General features: G+C 48.6%; 1 protein-coding gene across 3 annotated transcripts in view; it reads left to right on the forward strand.

Moving 5' to 3' along the window:
* Positions 1 to 22,828, forward strand: part of PSEN2 (presenilin 2) — a 575,466-nt gene that overhangs the window by 262,759 nt on the left and 289,879 nt on the right. For all 3 annotated transcript variants that reach the window (XM_085611985.1, XM_085611987.1, XM_085611986.1), the window contains exon 5: positions 17,043 to 17,110. In XM_085611985.1, the coding sequence (XP_085468111.1) occupies positions 17,043 to 17,110 (68 nt within the window). The remainder of the gene's footprint in view (positions 1 to 17,042; positions 17,111 to 22,828) is intronic.

A 22,828-nucleotide genomic window follows, 5' to 3' on the forward strand; every position in this document is an offset into this window, starting at 1 on the left:
CTTCAGACATCTGGGAGGCAAAACATACACATGAGCCAAAAGTAACACCATGATTCTTACAACATTCTGTGCAGATATTGAGACAACACCAAAGTATTCTGTCCAGACAGCGCCTACCACGGAATCCATAACACTCAAATGAAGAATTTCTATCATGCAAGCTGTAAGATAAAAACAATTCACTGACTTTTTGCAGACATATGACAGCTTTTGCATCTGGGGCAGCATTACTTAGGTCTACAAAGAGCTTTGCATCATCTGCATACATCTGGAATCCTAGGCCAGGATCTTTGGTTAACAATGCAAAACGGGAAACTGAACAATAACGAGGAGAGTGCTGAACATTGAGGACCTCCACACTGGACACCTGTAGTACCAAGTTTATATTGACCCTGTTGAACACATTGAATCCTGCTAGTTAGAAGCGACCTGATCCATTGTATTGCTTTTACACTCTCACCATGTTCTTGGTCTAGCCTATTGTGCACAAGCCCATAGTCCACAGTGTTAAATACCTAGCTTTTTGTCCCAGTCAGTGGCGGTACCAAGATACATAGGATTTCAAATGTCTTTTTAGGTAATCCTGGAGCTGATTAGTGACAATTGACTCCGTGACTTTAGCTAAGAAAATAGGAGTTGAAATTGGCTTCTATATATTTGGCAGCTTTATCTTGAATTCAGTTTTCTCCATCAGTGGTAGGACAATCATGCTTTGTAAAGCCTGAGGGTAATACCTCTCGGCAAAAATGGAATAACCTCAATATTCCTTGATTTACGAAAGGATCGGAATGGGAGGCCTGGGAACATTACTTCTAGAATGTGACTTCTGTGGTTTCCTGGTCAATCTTTTGGGATGCAGTGAAAGTTGTTCTCAGGTGCGAGCTCATCCTTCACGCTACCACATTCGTCTGACAAAATTAAACCAGGAAAACAGACCTAGAGCAGCATACACTGCAGCAGTAGCTTCAGCACATACAACATGCTCACGAAGTGTATATAGCGACGACCCAGGGTCAGAGGTTTGCTTGAACAGTTATTGATGAGGGAGGCAGCCCTCAAATTGCTTTAAACCATACAGCTTTATTATGGGAGAGGGGAAAAGGCTGACAGACTTTTGGCATATAAAATCAAACTGGCCGATACTAAAAATACATTAAACTGCTTGTCAGCCCTGACAGAGAGGATTGTGACTTCTTCAGATGGTATAGTTAAGGTATTTTCCTATTTGTTCTCAGATCTCTTCCGAGCAGAGAACACAAGAAGTGCCAAGCAAGAGGAATATCTCGCTGGGTTTGCTAGGTGGCGCACGACCAAGATGGCCGCACGCCTGTGAGGCTCCGGCTGCTTAGCTCCTAATCCTTCAATTATCCTTTGCCTCTGCCACAGGATCTGAAGAAGCATATCTGGATTCTGCAGCTCAATCAGGCAGCCATCTCCGGTGCTGTTTTCTGCTGAGGGCGGCGCTCCGTGAGGCGGCCGGGCCGTATGCACCGAGAGGCGGGGTGTGCTGGAATCCCGTCTGGAGCTCCGTCTGGCTGCGGAGGTCGCGTGAGTGCCACTGCTCCCACATGGTTGGTGGGCCTCATTGGGACCAGTGCGAGTCGCACAGCAGCGCGGCCGCAACTGTCACTGCGCCTGCTGCTGCAAGATATCTGCATCGCTGCGACGTGGTGAAGGCTGTGAGTGAGCCGGTTAAGCGCTTTTGGACTTTGCCGCGGCCCGCTTTGAGGGACACGCACGGTGTGGGCCGGTGGCGCAGACTCATCTGACCTGGACTTCCCAGCCTGCCCAGCCTTGGTGACTCACTGGGTGGATGATCCTTGCGCGTGGTGAGCCCTTAAACCCACGCGTGCATTGCTGGCACTGTGAGACACGTCATGCGGGGCTATAGTCAGGTTTCAACCGGTGGCAGGACTGCCCAGGCCCCAAAACAAAATGCCTGTCCACTACATTTGGATGTCCTAGCACTGTCGCTGGGCCCCACGTACTAGCCCTGACTGCTCCATACAAATCAACTTCTGTCTACAGTGATAGAGGGTGGCCCTGCACTGCATCAACCTTCTGCTTCTTCGCGCTGTGCTGTATTCAGGGCGCTCTTGCACACTGGGCCCTTTGGTTGCTGCTGGATGCAGAGCGGACAGCCGTTGCCTTACCCCTGCATGGACATAGTCTGCCATCTGGGCTGTGACACCTTGGCTGTTGCCTAGAGGTTCAGGGCACGCCGTTCAAACTAGGCCCATGGCTGGTTTGCTATCTGGATGAATCTCTCCTAATACGTGACAACATGGCAGACGCGTGAATGACTAGGCCCTTGGCGGTGCAGGGGGCTGTTTGCGCTGTGATCCCACGGTCATTGGCAGCACGTCCCTTGCTTGTTTTCCACCCAATCTTACTGTGACTGACTTGGAGGCTTGTGCAAGTGCAGGGCCATTGAGGACTTGCAAGGTTGGGGGTCACTATGCGCAGCGGCAACGTACAATAGTGATTCTTGAGACCTCGCCTCTCGGAACTACAACGTGCAGAAGTTCTCGCCCAAGCCTGAACGTTACGGGGTCTGGCTACTGCAATGGGAAAACTGGATGGCCGACACCCTAAACTGATGTTTGAGTCCAAGAGGGTGACCATGCGCTCGAATTCGGAGGATTCAAACCCGGCATCTCGAGAGATGTCGCACTCTCAGCCCTCAACCCAGGGGGGTGAGGTTAAGTCGCTACTTCTTGCCCTGCAGCATAGCATGTCTGATTTGTTAGGGAAGATAGACACTACGAATACGCTCCTGGATTTTTTTAGTCCAGAAGGTAGACAAACATGATGGGCAGCGAAAAGAAGCTGAGCTATGCATATCGGACACTGAAGATGCTACTTCACAACTACAACAGCAGGTGTCGCACATGGACAAACTACTTAAAGTGATTGCTGGAAAAAATGAAGACTTTGAAGCCCGCAGCCGCCGGAACAATATAAGGATCATGGGTATACCAGAAAGCACCAACACGGGCCTCATGGAGGAGTACGTCGAGCGGCTGCTGCGTGGTGCCAGTGACAACGACCCCTTCTCTGCTCAGTTCATTGTGGATCGTGCCACTGTTCGCTGGTGCCGCACCCCCCTACTGGCGGGCCGCCCAGGCCAATTGTGGCTCGCCTACTCAGGTATCTTGATCCTGACGATGCCTTGCAGCTGGCAAGAGAGCATAAGACCTTGCGATACAACGGGGTGGAATTCACCATTTTCCCTGACTTCACCGTTGCGGTGCAGGAGGCGCGCCGTAAATTCATGGGAGTCCAACACAAACTCTGTAACCTTCTGTATCCGGCACGTCTGAGGGTCTCTTATCGGGGAGAAAAGCACCTTCTTCACGAATCCCCACCAGGTGGAAGAATTTCTAAAATCGCTTCCCCGCCGTTCTCCTGGGGGTGCATTGGAGGACCGCACTTCTAGATCGCCGTCTCCTCCAGCGGATTGATGGGTCTCTCACGTAGCCGGGCAGAGTGATGACATACATGACTCCTCGGTGGACTGACGTTGCTTAACTTGTTTCCTTATTCATATGATTGTGGTCAGACTTCTATACAGGTTGCCAACGCTGCCTAGGTCAGGAGTTATTGTGCTGACGGCTATCAGATGGACACACATAAGTGACCACTTCTGGTGTAGACGCGATATGATCTCCTTTTTCTAGTTTGGTATGTAACTACACTTCATAATAGCAGATGGTAAAAAGTTATGTAGAGCCAAGCATTCCTCCCTCTCCCCCGCCTGTTTTTTTTTTTTCCCTACTGGGACACTGAGACTCTAACTGAACTGGGTCGTGGGAAGGGAGGTTTCCGTGTTGTCCTGGCGACCCCACCCCCCTCGGCATGGGCATTCCCCCTTATCTCTTGTTGGTTTTCTTTGGATTGATATGCCGATCTGTTTTTTTTTGTCATGCATTAACATGGTCAAATTGGGGTTTATATGGGTGGGACAATCCCGGCCCGATTGGGGTGCTGTTGTGGGGGGGGTTTTGATATTGCAGCCTAGTGGTTCCAACATACTACACCGCCACTTGTATTCACCGGCATACATTGATGCATGTACATGTAGCTCGCTTCAAAAGGCATCAACTGTAGATCACCCATATCACAGTTATGGCATCGAACATTGACCCTCTGCGCATAAACCTGCTCACGTGGAATGTCAGAGGTCTGGTTGACCCCCGCAAGTGTTGACAAATTTTGGCATACTTAGACAGACATCATATTCACATAGCGGATCTCCAGGAAACTCACACTGACCCCCACAGGCAGCCATGTTTTGTACATAAGTGGACGTCGGTCAGGGTCTTTTCCTCATACTCGTCATATTCAAGAGGCGCACTGATTTTGATCAAGAAAGGTACTCCTTTCGTCTTGGGGGGCTCGTTGGGAAATTCATCTGGTAGGCACTGCATACTTTGGGGCGTCCTGGGAACGCAATCAGTCACCTTGGTCTGTTACGGGCCTAATGTCGATGACCCAGACTATTACACTTCTCTTTGGGGGCAAATTCTAAAAGTGGGCTCGACACATATCCTATGGGGAGGGGACTTTAATACGACATTGTGTCCTGCACTAGACCGCTCTCATTCTCAGCCTCACAATTACACTAAAACTCAAGAGACTCTCTCACAGCTTCTCCCGGCACACAGGCTTATTGATGTGTGGAGGTATGGTCACCCGGGGCAGAGAGAGGGCCCTTACTACACCACGGCCCGTGCGGCATGGTCACGCCTTAACTACTGGATCGTCACTCGTGGAGTAGGGCCCTAGATTGTCACCACCACCCACATGGCCAGAACACTCAAGACCATGCGCCTGTGCTCTTGCAGATAACCCCTCTGAATTATATAGCTTCCTCTTTCAGATGGAGGCTGGTGCCTTAGGCGCTCTTGGATATGGTCTTTCGGGCAGAGGTAGAGGATGAGATTTCAGATTTTTTTAGCAGAAACAGGGGTTCCGTGGCAGTACGCGCACTCTCAGTGAAGCTTTTAAAGTCACGATTCGCGGTTTCTGCATGGCAAAGAGTTTCAGGGTTCTCCGTGACATCCGGGGTAATTTGCATCGACTAGAGGGTGAACTCAAACAGTTAGAAGCAGACCTGTGGCACGAGACATCGGGCACTCAGAGAACCGCGCTACGGGACAAACTTACTGAATATACTGATACTGCTGAGCGGGAGTTTCATTTCCGGGGGAAATACTTTACTGTGCGCCGATACGGGGAGGGGGGGGAGGAACGGCCGGGCAGGGCACTTGCTATGGAAGTACAAAAGCCTAGATTCTCTAACTACATTCTAGAAGTCTCAGATACATCGGGTACATGCCACAGAGACAGTCGGGATATTCTCCGAGCGTTCACCTCCTTTTATGAGGAACTATACACCACCCTGCGCATTTCTCCCCCGGATTTTGGTTCCTTGCTTAGCGAGATCGCTTTGGGATGGTTGGGGGATTCCCAGCGGGAATTTTTTGTTGCGCCTTTTGAGAGCGATGTGAGTTTCGGGAAGCGATCATGAAAATGAAGTCTGGGAAAACCCCGGTATCCGACGGTCAACCAGTCGATTTCCACAAGGCCTATATTGAGCAGTTGATACCCATATTACGGGAGGTTTATGAGGAAGCTCTGGAGGCTCAGATTCTTCCTGACACTATGAGAGAAGCACTCATCATATCCCTCCTAAAGCCTGGTAAGCCTACGGATCAATGCGATTCGTACAGGCTTCTATCTCTTATTAACACAGACTCAAAGATCCTCGTGAAACTCCTAGCTAACCGGCTAAGCCTCCTAATGGAGAAACTAGTGTTACCCGATCAGGCAGGTTTTATACCAGGGAGGGCGACTTCCCACAACCTGCGTACGCAATTCTCCATTATGCACAATGTCCAGCTGGCTCTCGTGGCGGTCTTTCTAGACGCCACGGAAGCCTTCGACTCGGTGGAATGGGATTACCGGTTCACTATTCTCCAAAATATGGGTTTCCCTGTTGGGTTCCTTGCGTGGGAACGTCTTCTCTATGCCTCTCCTACAGCTAGAGTGACAATAAATGGGCATACTTCCTCCCCTATTCGGCTTACAATTCTGATGGATACATCTGCCAGTGGATTCCTCACCTTGTGAATATCCCCTGCGCCAGCAACATTCGGAAACTTTTGTAGCCGTCCACGCCGATGAGGTCGAAGACGACGTCACAGAGACACGGCTCCGCTCGCAACTCCGCTGATGTCACCGGCCCCATAAGAAGACCTCATCGGCGTGATGACGTCAGTTCCGTTTTTTCCGCGCCGTCGACGCCAACGGATTTCGGGAATCGCTGTTGGTAGCTTCACTGTTACTTTGTGTTTCTTCTGGGTTTCTCTTTCGAAAAAGATGTCGACAAAGAAATCTGGCTTCAAGCCCTGTCGTGAATGTGGCAAACACATGTCGATCACGGATCCACATGACGACTGTGTATGGTGTTTATCATCTGACCATGATGTGGATGGTTGTTCTTGCTGTTGCAAGATGAGATCCAAGGCTCTAAAAGAAAGGGAGGCGAAACTCTTCATCGCTAGGATGAAAAAGGAGAATAGAGGAAGAAGGAAGTTGAGGACGAGGTCGAGGCCACGGTCGAGGTCGGCGTCGAAGTCGACTTCGGGGCATGCTTCACGATCCAAGAAGCACAAGAAGAAGAGGAGGCATTCTTCTCGACATCACTCTGACAAGAGTTCGGCTCTGAAGTCGAAGTCACCAATTCGATGCCGAAAGGACTCTGTGTCTCCTTCCCCCGTTCCGGATTCGCCTCCTGGTCCTTCTTCTCCAGTGGCTTCACCGGCTCCAGCTACATCTCCGGCACCGGTTCCATCTCCGACGCCGGTTCCATCTCCGGCTCCGGTTTCAACTCAGTCTCAGGCCCCGGTTGAGGAACTTCAAGTACCGGGTAAGCCTGCGACGTCGCTTATTCCACCGTCGGCGCCGGTTGGCCCAAGTCCGGTGATGCCTGACCAGTACCCTGCGTTCCCTGGACCAGGTCAGGACCCCTCGCATTATTTAAATGCTATGTACGGGGTATTTTCGAGAGCCATGTACACCACTGGTGCACCTGCGGGTCCGATGGGTCCAATGGTCTTCAATTTGGGGGTGCCGGAAGTCTAGCCGCAGGCCCCTTTCATGCCATTTTTTCCGGCGACGCCGTCTTGGCATCTACCGGCGCCAAGGACGTCGACGCCGCTTCCTTCTTCACCGGCGCCGGCTCGACCTCGTTCGACGCCGGCTGCTCCTGCGGATCCACGTTCGACGCTGGCGCCGTCGGATTCGAACACTGCGCCGCCGACGCCGCTTGTACGGATTCGGTCCAGAAGGGAAGCTCAGAGTGATTGATGAGCGTAGGTACCTTCTGGAAGAAGCAGAAGAAGGAGAGCTGGTGGAGTCTGACGAGGTGTTTGAGGAGCTTAAAGAGGCTAGTGGATTGGATTTGTCTCCTGAGTGGGGAAATTACTCCACCTTCCGATGAACCCTCGAAGGATGTGGCTCCATATCATGCAGTCATCAGGAAGGCTGCAGAACTGTTAGATCTTCAGTTGCCAACTACTGAGTTCAAATCAAATATTCTGACTGAAGTATTGCATTTTCCCACTGCAGTTTCGGAGCCGTTGTTGCCTTTTAATGAGGCCATTATTGACCCTGTGTTGGAGGTGTGGCGTAAGCTGTTTTCTGCTCCCGCAATCTCTAAGACGGTTGCTAGGAGGTATAGGGCGGCTCCAGGGGACCCTGAGTTCTTAACATCGCATCCATCGCCTGAGAGCCTGGTGGTTCAGGCGGCTTGTTCAGGAAAATCCAAGGGTGCTTTTCCTCAGGTTCCAGGTGACAGAGAGGCTAAAAAGCTAGATCAGTCGGCCAAGAAGGTCTTTTCATCGGCCAGCATGGCACTTAAATCAACAAATGCCACTTTCCTCTTGGGACGCTATATAAATGCGCTCATGGACTCTGCGAAGAAATTGGCACCAAAACTATCTGAGGAGGATAGGGTTGGCTTTAATGAGGTCTTGACTGATGCCCAGGAAGCAGCACGTGATTCAGAGTGGGCTGGACACGGCGGATTCAGTGGCGACAGTCATGGGGTCTTCTGTTGCCACCAGGAGGGGTGCGTGGCTGAAGTCTTCTGAGTTTTCCCCGGATGTACAGTCGACTCTGTTGGACTTGCCTTTTGATGGATCTGGTTTATTTGGCAAAAAGGCAGATGCTGCTCTTGAACGTTTTAAGGAGAGCAAGGCTACGGCTAAGTCTTTGGGCCTTTAATCCCAGTCAAGGGGGTCATTTAAAAGATACAGAGGTTTCGGAAGGGCAACCTTTCGTTCCTACAGGCAGACCCAACAGCAGCAGCAGCAAGGCTCTTTGTCTAAAGGATACAGAGGTAGAATCAGGGGTCGCTCACGTGGCCGTCAACTCTCCTCCTCCTCCTCCTCCTCCTCCTCCTCTTCCTTTTCGGCCCCTCCTTCCACCGCAAAGCAGCCCTAGATCCGCCATTCTGGATCATGTTGGTCCTGTGGGGGCGGCTTACCCATTTTCTACAAGATTGGGAATCTGTAACTACAGATCTTTGGGTTCTAGATCTTGTAGAAAATGGGTATGCCCTTCCCTTTCGGCAATTCCCTCCAAATTACCCTCCTTGTCAAGGGGCTTGCTCAGAGAACCACCGTCTTCTCCTACAGGAGGAAGTCCAGAAGTTGTTTCAAAAAGGTGCGATAGAGGTGGTTCCAGAGCAGGAGAGGGGTCAGGGATGCTACTCCCGGTATTTCCGGATTCCGAAGAAGGATGGCAGATTGCGTCCGATATTGGACCTCAGAATCTTGAATCTTTTTCTAAAGCAAGAGAAGTTCAAGATGCTCACCCTTGCTCAGGTTCTTCAAGCGCTGAATCAGGAGGACTGGATGGTGTCGATCGACTTGCAGGATGCGTATTTTCACATCCCCATCCTGAAGTCGCACAGGAAGTATCTCCGGTTTTCGGTAGGGTCGCAACATTATCAGTTTGCGGTCCTGCCGTTTGGTCTTACTACTGCACCCCGGGTCTTCACGAAGGTGATGGCAGTGGTGGCAGCCCATCTCAGAAGGTCGGGGATCTCAGTTTTCCCCTATCTGGACGACTGGCTGATCAAAGCGGAGTCGCCAGAGAAGGTGCTGCGTCATCTGCACGATACAACTCAGCTGTTGTTCAAATTGGATTTCTCGATAAACGTGCCCAAATCTCACCTGGTGCCCTCTCAGCGCAACCTGTTCAAAGGTGCGGTACTGGACACTACTGTGTATCGAGCATTCCCTCCTCCTCAAAGGATTCTCGACATACAGGAAATGGTTCCTTTGTTTTACAATGGAGCGGTCGTTCCAGTTCTGAAGGTCCTTCGCCTGCTCGGTCTGTTTGCTTCCTGAATTCTGTTAGTCAACCATGCACGCTGGCACATGAGGGCGCTCCAATGGTGCCTCCGCAGGCAGTGGTATCAGCACAAAGGAGATCTCAGGTAGTCTGTGAGGATCTCCAGAGAAGCTGCGGCAGATCTGTCTTGGTGGAGCGTGGAGGGCAATCTGTCTCAAGGAAAGACCTTTCATCTACCTCCATCGGTGGCCACAATGATTACGGATGCATCCACTTTAGGGTGGGGTGTGCATCTGGGGGATCTGGAGATCAAGGGTCTTTGGTCTCCAGAGGAAAGGTTGCTTCACATCAACCTTCTGGAATTGCGGGCGATTCGTTTAGCACTCGAGGCCTTCCTCCCTTCCCTTCGCGGTCAGTCTGTTTAAGTCCTGACGGACAACACTACTGGGATGTGGTATGTCAACAAACAGGGAGGAGTGGGGTCTCTTTGTCTTTGCAGAGAGGCACTGCGTCTATGGTCCTGGGCTCAGGATCATCAGATTTGTCTGATGGCAAGTCATCTGGCCGGGGTGCTGAACGTGCGTGCAGACAGTCTCAGTCGGCAGTTCTCCGCCGACCACGAGTGGAGGCTCCATCCGGAGGTGGTTCGTCACGTCTTTCGAATGTGGAGAACTCCTCGGCTGGACCCGTTCGCCACTCACGAGAATGCTCACTGCCCGTCATTCTGCAGTCTCCAGTATCCGATGCAGGGAGCGTTCGGGGACGCTTTTCAGTTGAGTTGGAGCTCACGACTCCTTTACGCGTTTCCTCCCATACCCTTGATTCCTCGGGTTCTGAGGAAGGTTCGCCAAGACCGGGCCCAAGTCATATTGATCGCCCCGGATTGGCCAAAAAGGGTGTGGTATACAGATCTTCTTCACCTCTCCTCGTGCCCTCCGCTCCGTCTCCCTCTGAGGGTAGACCTCCTCTCGCAATCGGAGGGGCAGGTTCTAAAGCCCCACCTCCAGAGCTTACTCCTTCATGCCTGGAGATTGAACGGGGCAACCTGAACTCTTTTTCTCTCCCACCTGATGTGGTAGATGTAATTTTGTCTGCCAGACGTCATTCCACCAATCTATCTATTCCTATAGGTGGTCTAAATTTGTGCTCTGGTGTGGAGAGAAGTCCATTGATCCTTTGAAGGCTCGTTTATCTGACATTCTGCAGTTTGCCCTTTCTCTTGCTCAGCAAGGATTTGCTGTGGCCACTGTGAAGGGATACTTGTCGGCTTTCCTTTGCTTGCCGGATCAGCCGTCGTTATTCAAATCACCTATTGTTCTTCGTTTTCTTAAGGGCCTCACAAACAGGTTTCCTCCTACTCCCTTTATTGTGCCTCAATGGGACTTGAACCTTGTTTTGACTTATCTTATGGGTTCTCCCTTCGAACCCTTACACAAGTGTCCCTTGAGACTGTTGTCTTTTAAAGACGTTTTTTCTCATTGCAATCACCTCGGCAAGGAGGGTAAGTGAGCTTCAAGCTCTAAGTTCAAAACCCCCGTTCTTGACCATTCATGCTGAAAGAATGATACTCAGGACCAGGGCTGCATTTCTGCCTAAGGTGGTAACTCCCATCCATCTGGGGCAGTCCATTACCCTTCCTACCTTCTATCCTCCCCCTCATCCTTCCAAGGAGGAGGAGAGACTTCACCGCTTGAACCCTAAGAGGGCGGTGAGCTTCTATCTGGACAGGACTAAAGACTTCAGAGTTGATGACCAGCTCTTCGTGGGCTTTGTTGGCTGCAGGAAAGGTCGAGCGGTGCACAAGCGCACCCTTTCCAGATGGATTGTCTTGTGCATCAAGATATGCTACTCTTTGGCTGATAAGGAACCTCCAGAGGGTTTAAGGGCTCATTCCACTAGAGCAAAGTCTTCCACTTCTGCTTTGACTAGGGGCGTTCCTGTGGAGGACATTTTTAGGGCGGCAACTTGGGCGTCCCTCCACACCTTTGCAAAACATTATTGCTTGGACACCGAGGTGAGGAGGGACGGACACTTAGCTCTTTCCGTCCTTCAGGACTTTCTGGTATAGAAGGGTGGACACCCTCCTCCGGGAGTGGGGACTGCTGTGGGATTCTATTCACAAGGTGAGGAATCCACTGGCAGATGTATCCATCAGAAGAACAAGTTACTTACCTTTGGTAATGCTTTTTCTGGTGGATACAGTATCTGCCTGTGGATTCCTCACTGACCCACCCGCCTCCCCGTTGTCCATCCTTCTATACCTGCAATTCTATTAATGGTGTTTCAAAATGTGTTTTGTTACTGTCAAAGGCATTGTGTTATTTCTTTTGCCTTTCTACTTATTCTCCACACTGTGTGTGTTGCTTTGTATATTATGTACTGTGTATACTGTGTATATATTGCGGTCAGTCCGTCCGTGTGCCTCGAAGACACGGAAAAAAGGGCGGAACTGACGTCATCACGCCGACGAGGTCTTCTTATGGAGCCAGTGACGTCAGCGGAGTCGCGAGCGGAGCCGTGTCTCTGTAACGTCGTCTTCAACCTCATCGGCGTGGACTGCTACAAAAGTTTCCGAATGTTGCTGGCGCAGGGGATATTCACAAGGTGAGGAATCCACAGGCAGATACTGTATCCACCAGAAAAAACGTTACCGAAGGTAAGTAACTTGTTCGACGCACCCGTCAGGGATGCAATCTCTCGCTGCTTCTTTTTGTCCTTGCAATAGAACCCCTCGCGGTGAGACTTGGGCAACATCATCAGGACAAAGCTCTTAGGTGCTTCCTCCGTCCCATATTGGTTTCTCTGTATGCGGATGACGTCACCTTATATGTAAAAAATCTGACACAAAACCTTAACCCGCTTTCGCGGGAGTTCGTGAAATTCGGTGGGCTCTCGGGAATTACTATCAATTGGGCCAAATCTTCCCACTCACTTCAGTGGCGGTGCCATTCGCTACCGACTATTCTATCGAGTGGTGTGTTGAGGGGGTGAGGTATCTGGGGGTGCATGTCACAAATGATCGTGAGGAACTACTACGCTGCAATAATGGCTGCGCGCTTGATAATATCATAAGCTGCGTCAATAGATGGATAGCCCCTCCCCTCACCATTGCGGGGCGTATACTCATAAAAATGATTATCCTCCCCAAATGTTTATATTTCTTTTTAAATATACCACTTTATCCGGGAAAACCTTTTTTTTTATATGCTCAGATCGGAGCTTATTCGATTGATCTGGGGCTGCAAGCAACCACGTTTGCAATAGGACATACTCACTCGCCCCTACTCCCTGGGGGGGTTTGAAGTGCCCAATTTTTTATTCTATTACCTGTGCGCTCAGGCACATTTTGCACACTATTGGTTTCACCCCCCCCCCCCCCCCCCCCACCCCAGATATACACCTCAAGTGGCTACGGAGCACTGCTGGCACATCCCATTCCGTTTGACGGGATCATCCTGTCAACTCCTGAGAACCGGCCAGAGGGACCATCTTCTGTTGATTGCACTGTCAAAGCCTGGAAACGCCTCTCTCACATACTTAAGGCGCCGATGCTCTACTCTCTGCTGCTACCACTCACTTACCATCCCAGAATGCCGCTACTCCAAGAGGGAATTTTTTCCAAGACCAAAAATAAGTTCCTACTCACATGCTGGGGGGACCTCTTTCTAAATGGTAAATTCAAGGACAGGGTGCAACTCTTTCAAAAAGCCCAGGAATCCCCCATGGATATCTTCCTGTACGTGAGATTGAAGCAGGGTATAAAAGAACACACGCCATCATACCCCAAGGAACCCTCTACAGTCGCCCGTTACATAATTTGTTATGCACTGCGGCGGCCTCTCACCTCGTGTCGACTATGTACCATAGCCTATACACTGAAATAGAACACACTCCGTGCCCAGCGCGCACCAAATGGAGCGCGGAACTGGGATGCGAAATCACAGACCCGCAATGGGACTATTGCTGCAAACAGACTGAACTTGCCTTCGCGAGCAGTCGGTTACGCATCACACACTGCAAATTTTTAAACCGTATATATTATACCCCCGCCCGATTACACTGCTATGGACTGCGTGACAATTCTCGCTGCGATAGGTGCAAGTCTGACAATGCTGATTTCTTACATTTGTCATGGGGTTGTGGAGCAGTACATTCATATTGGCAGCAGATATTTGAAGCTTTGGACCTTATGACAATCCTGGAAATACCAAAGTCCCCACTGCTGGCATTATTGGGGTACACGACAACGATTCCTGCCGCACAGCGTAAATTTGGCACCTTTAGTATACTACTTGCCACACGCAGGGTGGCTTGCAGGTGGGGCAGGGCGCTGAAATTTAAGGAATGGTTAAGCGATATGATTCTTTGGCAGGAACAACTAAATACCTATGCTGAATTAATCCCCGCTCCTTACAGACCTCGGGACTTCTGGACCCCCCTCAAAATGTACCTCGTTTAACACTCGTAAATGCCCGATGCTGCCTCGAACCCCTTGCCTCAATAGGATGTTTACTCTAAGATGCACCACACTGGGTAATTGTACTCTGAACTTTACTAGAGTGTGTACCAGATGTATAGTTTGCTTGCTACTTTTTTCCCCCGTGTGTTATCAGGGATAAGCCTTCGCTACATCATTATTATTAGGAACAGATATGAGCAGGGCAACTGTCCTCAGATGATTATTCGATGCCATGTTTCAATGTCTTTACTGATATTACCAACTACGCATGTATATCTGTACTATATGAGTGTGCTCGAGTGAATTTTTATGTACTGGAACCAAATGTTGGTTATATTTGTTCGCAGAATAAAATAAAAATAAAAATTTAAAAAGAGGAATATCTCGCTGTTATGATATTCCCAGACCGAAACCGAGCAAGTGAAATCGCCCATCAGTCCTGCTGAGGTGCTGTAGGTCATTAAGAAACTCCAAAAAAAACAAGGTACTAGGCCCAGACGTTTTCACAGTCACCTTTTATCAGGAGCTTGAGGATTCAGTCACTTTCTACTTTCAGGATCGGTGGCAGACACCATGATGGATGGGGTCTATGACACCTCTAGAACTCAAACCCAACAAAAACCTCATTCATGCCGGTAAAGTGCCCTATTGTGCTTTTAAATAATGATTTTAAAAGATTCATTAAAATTCTTACTGCACAACTTGAAAATGCATGGCCTTTGCTAGTTAATCCAGTTCAATTGGGCTTTATTAAAAAACAGACAGTTAATAGATAAATTGGCTTGGCTCAGTACCTGTTTGATGCTACTGCGTTGACACACTCCCACATGCTCCTTCTCTTGCTAGAGGTGTACAAAGCCTTTGATAGGATCATTTATTCAGACCTGTACCAGATACCCAAGAACACAATTCATTAGTTTATGCTGTCAAATGCGTGCACCCATCGACTAGGATATGGGTCAATAATCCTAGCCACTCTCTCCTTTAAATCTAATCTGTGGACAATATATGCAATGGAAAAGGGACTGCTACAGTATGAAACAAAATGAGCAAATGAAATAAATATGGGCACCGTTTCGAGCCTATGTAAAGGGTGCGGGTCGACTTCAAAGAGGCCCAGGCTACATGTCAGTGGTTTTGCAGTGTGTTCCAGCCCAGTCTTCCCTCCAGCTCTCCTTCAACTGATTATTGCTGAAGTTCTTTGTCCTTTTCTCCATTGAGTCTGTGGAACATATTTGCTTTAAATGAGGCCCCTGTTCAAAGTTGTATCTTGTAAATCTCTCTTGATGAAGTGCAACATTGAGTAGCAATTCTCGGCTGTATTGATATGCTGAATTATTACTTGATTTCCTACCTTCAAAACTTAAATAATGTTCGTTTAATGTGAGTAGGAGACGCCAACTCAAGCTGCCGCTACATGTATAGCGAAATTATGTGTGCTTTTGTTCATACAGTAGCAAATGCCCTAAAAGCCGCTCACTCAGCATTGATTTTCACATTTAATTCAGCAGTTTGTTCTGAAAGCATACACTGAGGTTGTCTTAAAATGTTTGAGAAATTACATACGTGTTTAGCTTCTCCACTATTGCATTGGTTAATTCATTGTCATTTTTTAATAACTCTTGCGTGAAGTTTCTAGATGCATGAGATTGATTAGAGTAGTGGCTGCGCTTGGCTACTCTACTGGCCCTTTTGCATACTTGATAGTGATTTTATTGCAGGTTATTTTTTCCAGGTCAGGTTTGGTTTCCATCATTTTCTTTCCAGCTGGCGGTTGGTTTCTTTTGATTGCACATGGCCTAAAGAGAACCATGGATTGCATTTCTTATTATCTCATTTGTTTTTCATTCCTATTGAGGCCACGTTACTAAGGCCCTGATTACGACCTTGGTGATTGGACCACCCGGCCACAGCGTCGGCGGTCAGGAGAACACCGCCAAGCCGGCGACCTCCCAAATGCCGCATTTGGAGTTTACCTTGTGGCTGGTGGTGGTCTTGCAGCGACGGCATGCTTTGTCTCACAGAGAGAGCTTGAAGGCAATGCCGTTGCAATGCAGCCCCTACACTGTCGTACGCACACTGTTGTCATAAATTGCTTACAGTACGCACACAGCAGTGCAGGCATATGGAGGCACAACATATCCCCCCTGCCCAAATGCCCAATGGGCTAAAACGCAGAGGGGCCCTATTTGGGGCCCCTTCCCTGCCTTTCTGCCGACCTCTACATGGCAGGGTCCCGCCATGAAAAGGTCGGTGGAAAGGCAGGTCGTAATCAGCACGGCGGTGCCAGCATCGGCACCGCCTCCATGACCCACTGCTTTCTTTAACACCGCTGCCACGGGATCCAAGTCCGACTGCCATGCTCGTAATCGGGAGGTTGCACCACCACCTACGGTACGGCAGTCTTGGGGACGCAGTTCTCATAATCAGCCCCTTAATGCTGTTTCACATTTCTCATAGATATTGTGAGAATCACAAGTCTTTTTGTTCGGTTACAGATAATTATGTATAATCAAAATTCTCACAGGTTATAGTCTTGGTATTCTTTACCATTTTCAGATATTATATTAAATTGATCCAATATATGTTATTTCATATGTTTTCTTTCTTTGGCAGATTTGCATGTAGTCATGTGAAGCTAGGCACAAGGAAATAAGTACAATGATCATAAGCATTTTTGCAGGAATAACTTTGACAAATTCTCATGCTCTTGTAGTAAGGGCTGACAATCTTTTCTCAAAACTGTGAGATCTCCAGAACTTCCGTTCCAGAGCTAACATCGTATTTGAGCTGATCCTCCTAGCATTACATCTGTCAGTTAATCATTTCCAACACATCACCAGTCATTTGAACTCATGCTCGAATTAGAAGATTCAATAATGTGTTTTGAAATGTTGATTTAATTCCTTCATACCTTTGCCTCGCCAGTGGAACCAGTCCCTATTGGTAGATGCCTAGCTGGAATCATACTGTGATACAAATTTAAATATGTCTGGGCCTTGTTAGCTGTTCTGGTCAGTATGTGGGTCCTGGTGTCATGCCAACTTTGCTGTAGAAGTTAGCGATCTTAAGAGGGGATAAGGTTAAATAAAATCTAACGTTATTCCAAAGGTATCTGGCCTGCTTGGTTGATTTCGCTGCCAGTCATTATGTAATGCTTTTGTCTTTAGAACATGAAGATCAACACATTTTGTTTTCTTTCCTTTATTATAAACAGTTTATCCATGGCTGGCTGATCATGTCGTCATTGATGCTGCTGTTCTTTTTCACTTTTGTGTATCTTGGGTAAGTGTACAGCCCTAAACCTTCTTATTGTCGTAGGCTCCAGGTTCTACTATGTGTGTGATTTCTTCATGGTTTTGTTAACACATTCCAACATTTCAAAGGGGGTTCAGATGGTTTTGATGCATTCTGGCTTTTTGGCTTCATTTGCTGTGTATTTAATCACAGATGGCTACAGAAAAGAGTACATACAATGAAAATGAAGCACCTCCAGCAGATAATGATTTTCATCTACTGTTATTTATTGTTAAATCGAACACTATAGATAGTTTCCATATAACTTCTTTGGCCTTCTGCATTGTTTCTGCAGCCATCATTCTTATGTATTGCATTGCACTAATATTTTAACATATACTATTTAGAAGTTTTTCTTGTTTTTAAGTTCGTCTAATATGGTGGTAAACGCACAATCAATTACAAGAGTTTTGAATGTGACTGTTGTGGGTTAACTTTAACTGCCTTGGGTCTCACAAAGATGTAATGAGCAGCCCCGTACATTTTTAAACTGTCTTGGTGTTACTTGGCCCCGAGATTGCAGATTTCAGTTTAATGTATTGAGCATTTGCTTTTAAGTGTGACTTTTCATTAATAGAATAATTATGTTTATGTCTTTGTTATTCTTAACATTGATTAAAAATACAAAAACACTACACATATTCTCTGATGTTACCATTTGTTTGGTTACATTCGACTGTAATTTAATTTGTCTTGCATTGTCATTAATACTGAACTGTGCTTTACATTTCAAACTAAATAGAAGGAACATCCCTCTACAGATATTATGTGTACAGGCGTTCGTATGATAACAAGGCAACTAATTTGCTGTGACATGTTTTTAGTGTAAGTTCACTGGAGAGATATAGTAACATTACCAATCATCTCACTTAAGTGCTAGGGGTATTTCCCACTCTGCCACAATCCAACTGTCTCTGATCTGCTACACTTTGGTCAAGCACTATGGGTGTGTGAATTTTGCGTAATTTCCTAAAGCATTTTTTAAAAAAATGTTTGCAATGCGAATCCGACATTTCGTGCTAAAAGCATAACTCAAAAAACATATGCTGTGAATAACATCCACTCACGTTCTGTTAGTTTGCATTGTTATGTACTCCCACACTAGGATTTTTCACAGAACAGTTACTGGACGTGGCATAAAAATGTCATTTCATGAATTTCAAGTGAGAAGAGTAATTTTGTGCAGTTGGGACACTCGCAATTCCTCCCAAACGTTTTAAAGCTTTGCACACTACCTCGCACAAGTAAAACTAGCTTGAGCATTCAGAACATGTGATTTATGGCATGTGCAACAAATCGAACTTTAGTAGGTCAATGTAGTAAGCTGGCTCTGTATATAGTATACCAAAATGAGGTATAGTTTGCACAGAGTCCAGTGGAACTCCAAAGGTAAGCAGAAGGTAAAAGTAGATAGCACCTTACTCTCTATGTGTGGTAGTGTGGGCGAGCAGTGAGGCTTTATCAGAGGGGAGTGTTAAGCATTTCTTGTACACACTCAGGCAAGAAATGATGGCGCACACACTGAAAGACTGAACTCAGACCAATTTGTTTGTATAAAATATATATATATATTTTTTTAAACTTTATTTTTCATTTACCAAATACAAAAAGAAATTGACATCGATACAGCATATAGAGGCATACCATTGGTATTATTAGTGATACGTGGTACAGGTGGTAGCATCGGGGGAAGAAAAGCACAATGGGGATACCTATCCATTCGTAAGCATATTACAATGAAGAAGAAGCATGGGACATGTCACTGACTCTCAGGGTGTATATTACTGGGATCGATCCTCCCGCTCCTCATCATGGTTAGTGCCGTCATCTACATCTTACCCACTCTCCCTGCTGTCAGTTGCATCTTGGGTGGAGGGCTCCCCCTCCGTCAACCCAGAAGTACACATTTGGCGCCAAATCATTAGGTCCGCTTGTAGCTTCTCGTCCCTACGGGTGAGTTTCATATGGGCTTCTTCAGCTGCAGACCACTCTCTGACATCTTTGAGCCATATTGGCACTTCCGGACCCCTCTGCCCCATCCAAGTTATAGCTACCCTGCGCTTAGCTAACACTAGCATTAATTGTAGGAGCTTATACAGGAGTTTCCTTTTCTTAGGCTTCCGAACAGATGCAAGTAGACAACTCAAGGGTTCCAGCTTCACCCGAAGGCCCGTGGCCGCAGCAATCCTGCCCACCACCTCCTCCCAAAACTGCCTGACTACCGAACATCCCTAGGCCAAATGTAAAAATGCATGCTTTCTTCATGCTACATCTCGGGCATCTATCCCTCCTGTCACATGAAATACCTTTTAAGGATACCGGAGCTAGGTAGGTGCAATGCAAGAAGTTAAAGTGTGCAAGTTAAAATCTGGCATTACAGGAGACAGTGCATATGAGGGAGCCTATGTGTGCCCATTGTTTCTCATCTAGCTGGACGGCGAGATCCCTCTCCCAGGCAGCCCTGGATGGCGGCACCGGGGGGGGGGGGGGGGGGCGGTGGAGTCCAGTTTCATTGCTTTGAAGAGGAGAGAGATTAACTTGCGACCGGTACCACACGTTAGCAGGATATCTAGAGTTTGCGTCGGAGGTGGAATGTCCGGGTACTATTGCCAGGTAATCTTCACCACCTCCGGGAGTCCCCGATAGTGTAGTAATTGGCCCTGCCCGAGGCCAAAGTTCTGTTCTGCATGTTTATAAGTGATAAATTCTAGTTGGGAAAAAGGTCGGCAAGAACTTCGCAGCCACCCTCCCTCCGGGGTTGAAAGGACATGTACCTTCTCATGTCTATAAAGCGTACTAGAATCCAGATCGAAAGCTCCCTATAGAAGGGCGCCTTCTGTAAGACTTTCTCGGCAAACCGCTGCCATATGCCGGCCATATGTCTCACTATATAGGGAAGAGTCGTCTCCGATCCCCTGCCCTGAATCAGTGCTTCCTGCAGTGTCCGGGTGTCCACCCTGCCATAGAAAAGGCGTTTCTCCCAGTTGTCCGCGTCTGTCAGCCAACGTGCCGCAGGCTGTAATTGGGCCGCGTAATAATAGAGATCGAAGCGTGGAGCTTCCAGGCCGTCCTCTTCATAACTGCATATAATAGTGTTGAGAGCCACCCTACTGTGCTGGCCCACCCAAAGCAGGGACGTGAGGAGCATGTTTAGGGTTTCGAAGACGCGCGTTGGTAATGGGCATAGTGAGTTCTGGAGGACATAGTGTCCTAGGAAGCTTCACCGTCTTGGAGATGGCCAGCCTACCCATCAATGACAGTGGGAGGGTGTTCCAAAATGTCACCGACTGCTGCAAAGACGCGGTAATCCGGTCTATGTTCCTGACCAGCGCCTGTGCATCTGTCAGTGCCACCTGTATCCCCAGGTAACGGAAACCTATTTTTTCCAGCGCAGCCCCATGTCTGGGAGATCCACCAGGGACACCGAAACCAGTCCTGCCAGTGGAAAGAGCAGGGACTTACCGTGATTGAGATGCAGTCCAGAGACCTCTCCAAACCTATCCAATTGACGCAGCAATACAGGTATTGCGTCCCGGGGAGAGGCCAAATAGAACAGGGCATCGTCAGCATAAAGGGAAATAACATGACTCTTGTCACCCACTCTAATTCCCCACTGTTCCATTTACGCCCGGTCTCGGACCGCGAATGGCTCTATGGCCAGGGTGAACAGTAGAGGCGAGAGGGGCACCCCTGGCGAGTGCCCCTTCCAAGTTGCCAGTCCTCTGATCGCGCCCCCCACTGAGCTTTACCCTTGCGCGGGGTGCCGTGTACAAAATGCAAATCCAGCGACAGAATTTGGGACCCAGCCCCACAGCCCGTAGGACCTCTAGAAGGTACCCCCAATCCACCATGTCAAATGCCTTGGCGAGGTCAATGGATACCAGTGCCATCTGTTCCTCCCGATCGCGTATCTCATGCATGACCTGGTTAAGCCGGCGTAGATTCATAGCCGTGTTTCGTCCCTGTATGAACCCACATTGGTCTTCATGGACCAAGTGAGGCATGTATGGCCCCAACCGAGTGGCCAAAAGCTTACATACATTTTTTTACCATCTGTGTTAATCATAGTAATCGGTCGATATGACAAGGGCTTATGTGCATCCCCTCCCGGTTTCAGAATCATACATATCTTTCCCTCTGTCATGCTGGGTGGGAGAACCCCGCGTTCAAAGTCTTCTTGATACACCTAAAACAGGAGGCGGGAAAGCGTGCCTGCAAATGCTTGATAAAACTCAGGAGGGAACCTGTCACTGCCCGAGGATTTGGCTCGTGGTAGGTGCTGCAGTGCGGATAGCACCTCCCCCAGTGTTAGGGGTTCGTCGACCTACTTCTGTGCCGATTTAGGGATAGACTGTAGGATCAGGTCGTGAAGGTAAGGGAGATAAGCTACCTTGCTGATTGCGGGTTCCGTGGCGTACACTGTCTGCAAGTGAGATTTCAGGATCCGCAGTAACCCCACCTCAGAGTGGACCAGGCCCCCTGCGGGCTCCCGCAGAGCTACGATTGCGGCAGGGGCTTGTTCCCGCTGGAGAATCCAGGCCAAGAGACGACTCGATTTATCCCCTTCCCTATAGAGGCTTTGTCTATAATGTGTAAGGGTGTATTTATCAAGCCTGTCCCAAATGTCATGGATGCTATACTGGACGCCATGTTCTCTAGCCCTCCCCTCTACGTCAGGAGCTTCGCAGGTCTGTACTTCTAAGAGGCGTCGCTCCTCGTCCTGTAGCTATCGTTAAAGCTGCTTCCGGACCACACATGTTAGGCTCAAGCAGGCCCCCCTCACTACCGCTTTCAGGGCTTCTCTTTTCGTGGCCTGTGATAAGTCTGTCCCGTCCCAGTTTAGATCAATATAATCAGTTATGGCAGTCTCTAGGTGATGTTTCCCCACCTGGTCCTCAAGTACCTCCGCCGGCAACCTCCAAGTCTGGGGGCAACGAGTCGGGCCCCCCAGTCGACCACACACGCTACAGGGGAGTGATCAGATAGGAACCGTGCTTGATGTGTCACCTCAAAGGACATTGCCGTGTCTGGGTTTGCAATTAGGAACCTGTCTAGGCGACTGTACGTGTTATGGGTGGGTGAAAAACAAGTGTATACTTTCTGGGTTGGGTGTCTCTGGCGCCATATATCCTGGGCCCCTATATTCCACATTACCTCTCGTAGCTTCGTGGTCATCCTTGGCTTCGTGCCTTTGCAGGGTGGGAACCTGTCAAGGTCAGAGTCTAGGACACAATTAAAATCCCCCATCCAGAACAGTGGAACTTCTAGTTCCGACACCAGAACCTCCTGCAGGGACTGGAAAAAGTCTGGGTCGTCTGTGTTTGGGGCATAAGTGTTCATTATAGCGACGTCTCTAACATCTAGCTTAGCTCTAAGGAGTAGATCTTTCCCATGGATGTCAGCTTCTACATACTGGAGGGCAAATGGGGTCCCCGGAGCCACCCACACAAGGACTCCCCTGGCATAAGTAGAGAGTGAAGAGTGGAACACCTGCCATGCCATTTCTTCGCCAACTTCTGAGCCCCTTCAACAGTAAGGTGGGTTTCTTGGAGGCATGCTATCGAGACCTGATGTCTGCGGAGAAAGGACAGGACCCTATATCTCTTGGTGCACGTACCCAGCCCCCTCACATTCCAGCTTACAAGTTTAAACCCCATAAATGGTAGAGCAACCAATCTCTGTGTTCCTCGCCCTGAATAGCTACAT

The sequence above is a fragment of the Triturus cristatus genome, chromosome 6, assembly GCF_964204655.1.
Source record: "Triturus cristatus chromosome 6, aTriCri1.1, whole genome shotgun sequence".
NCBI lineage: Eukaryota > Metazoa > Chordata > Amphibia > Caudata > Salamandridae > Triturus > Triturus cristatus.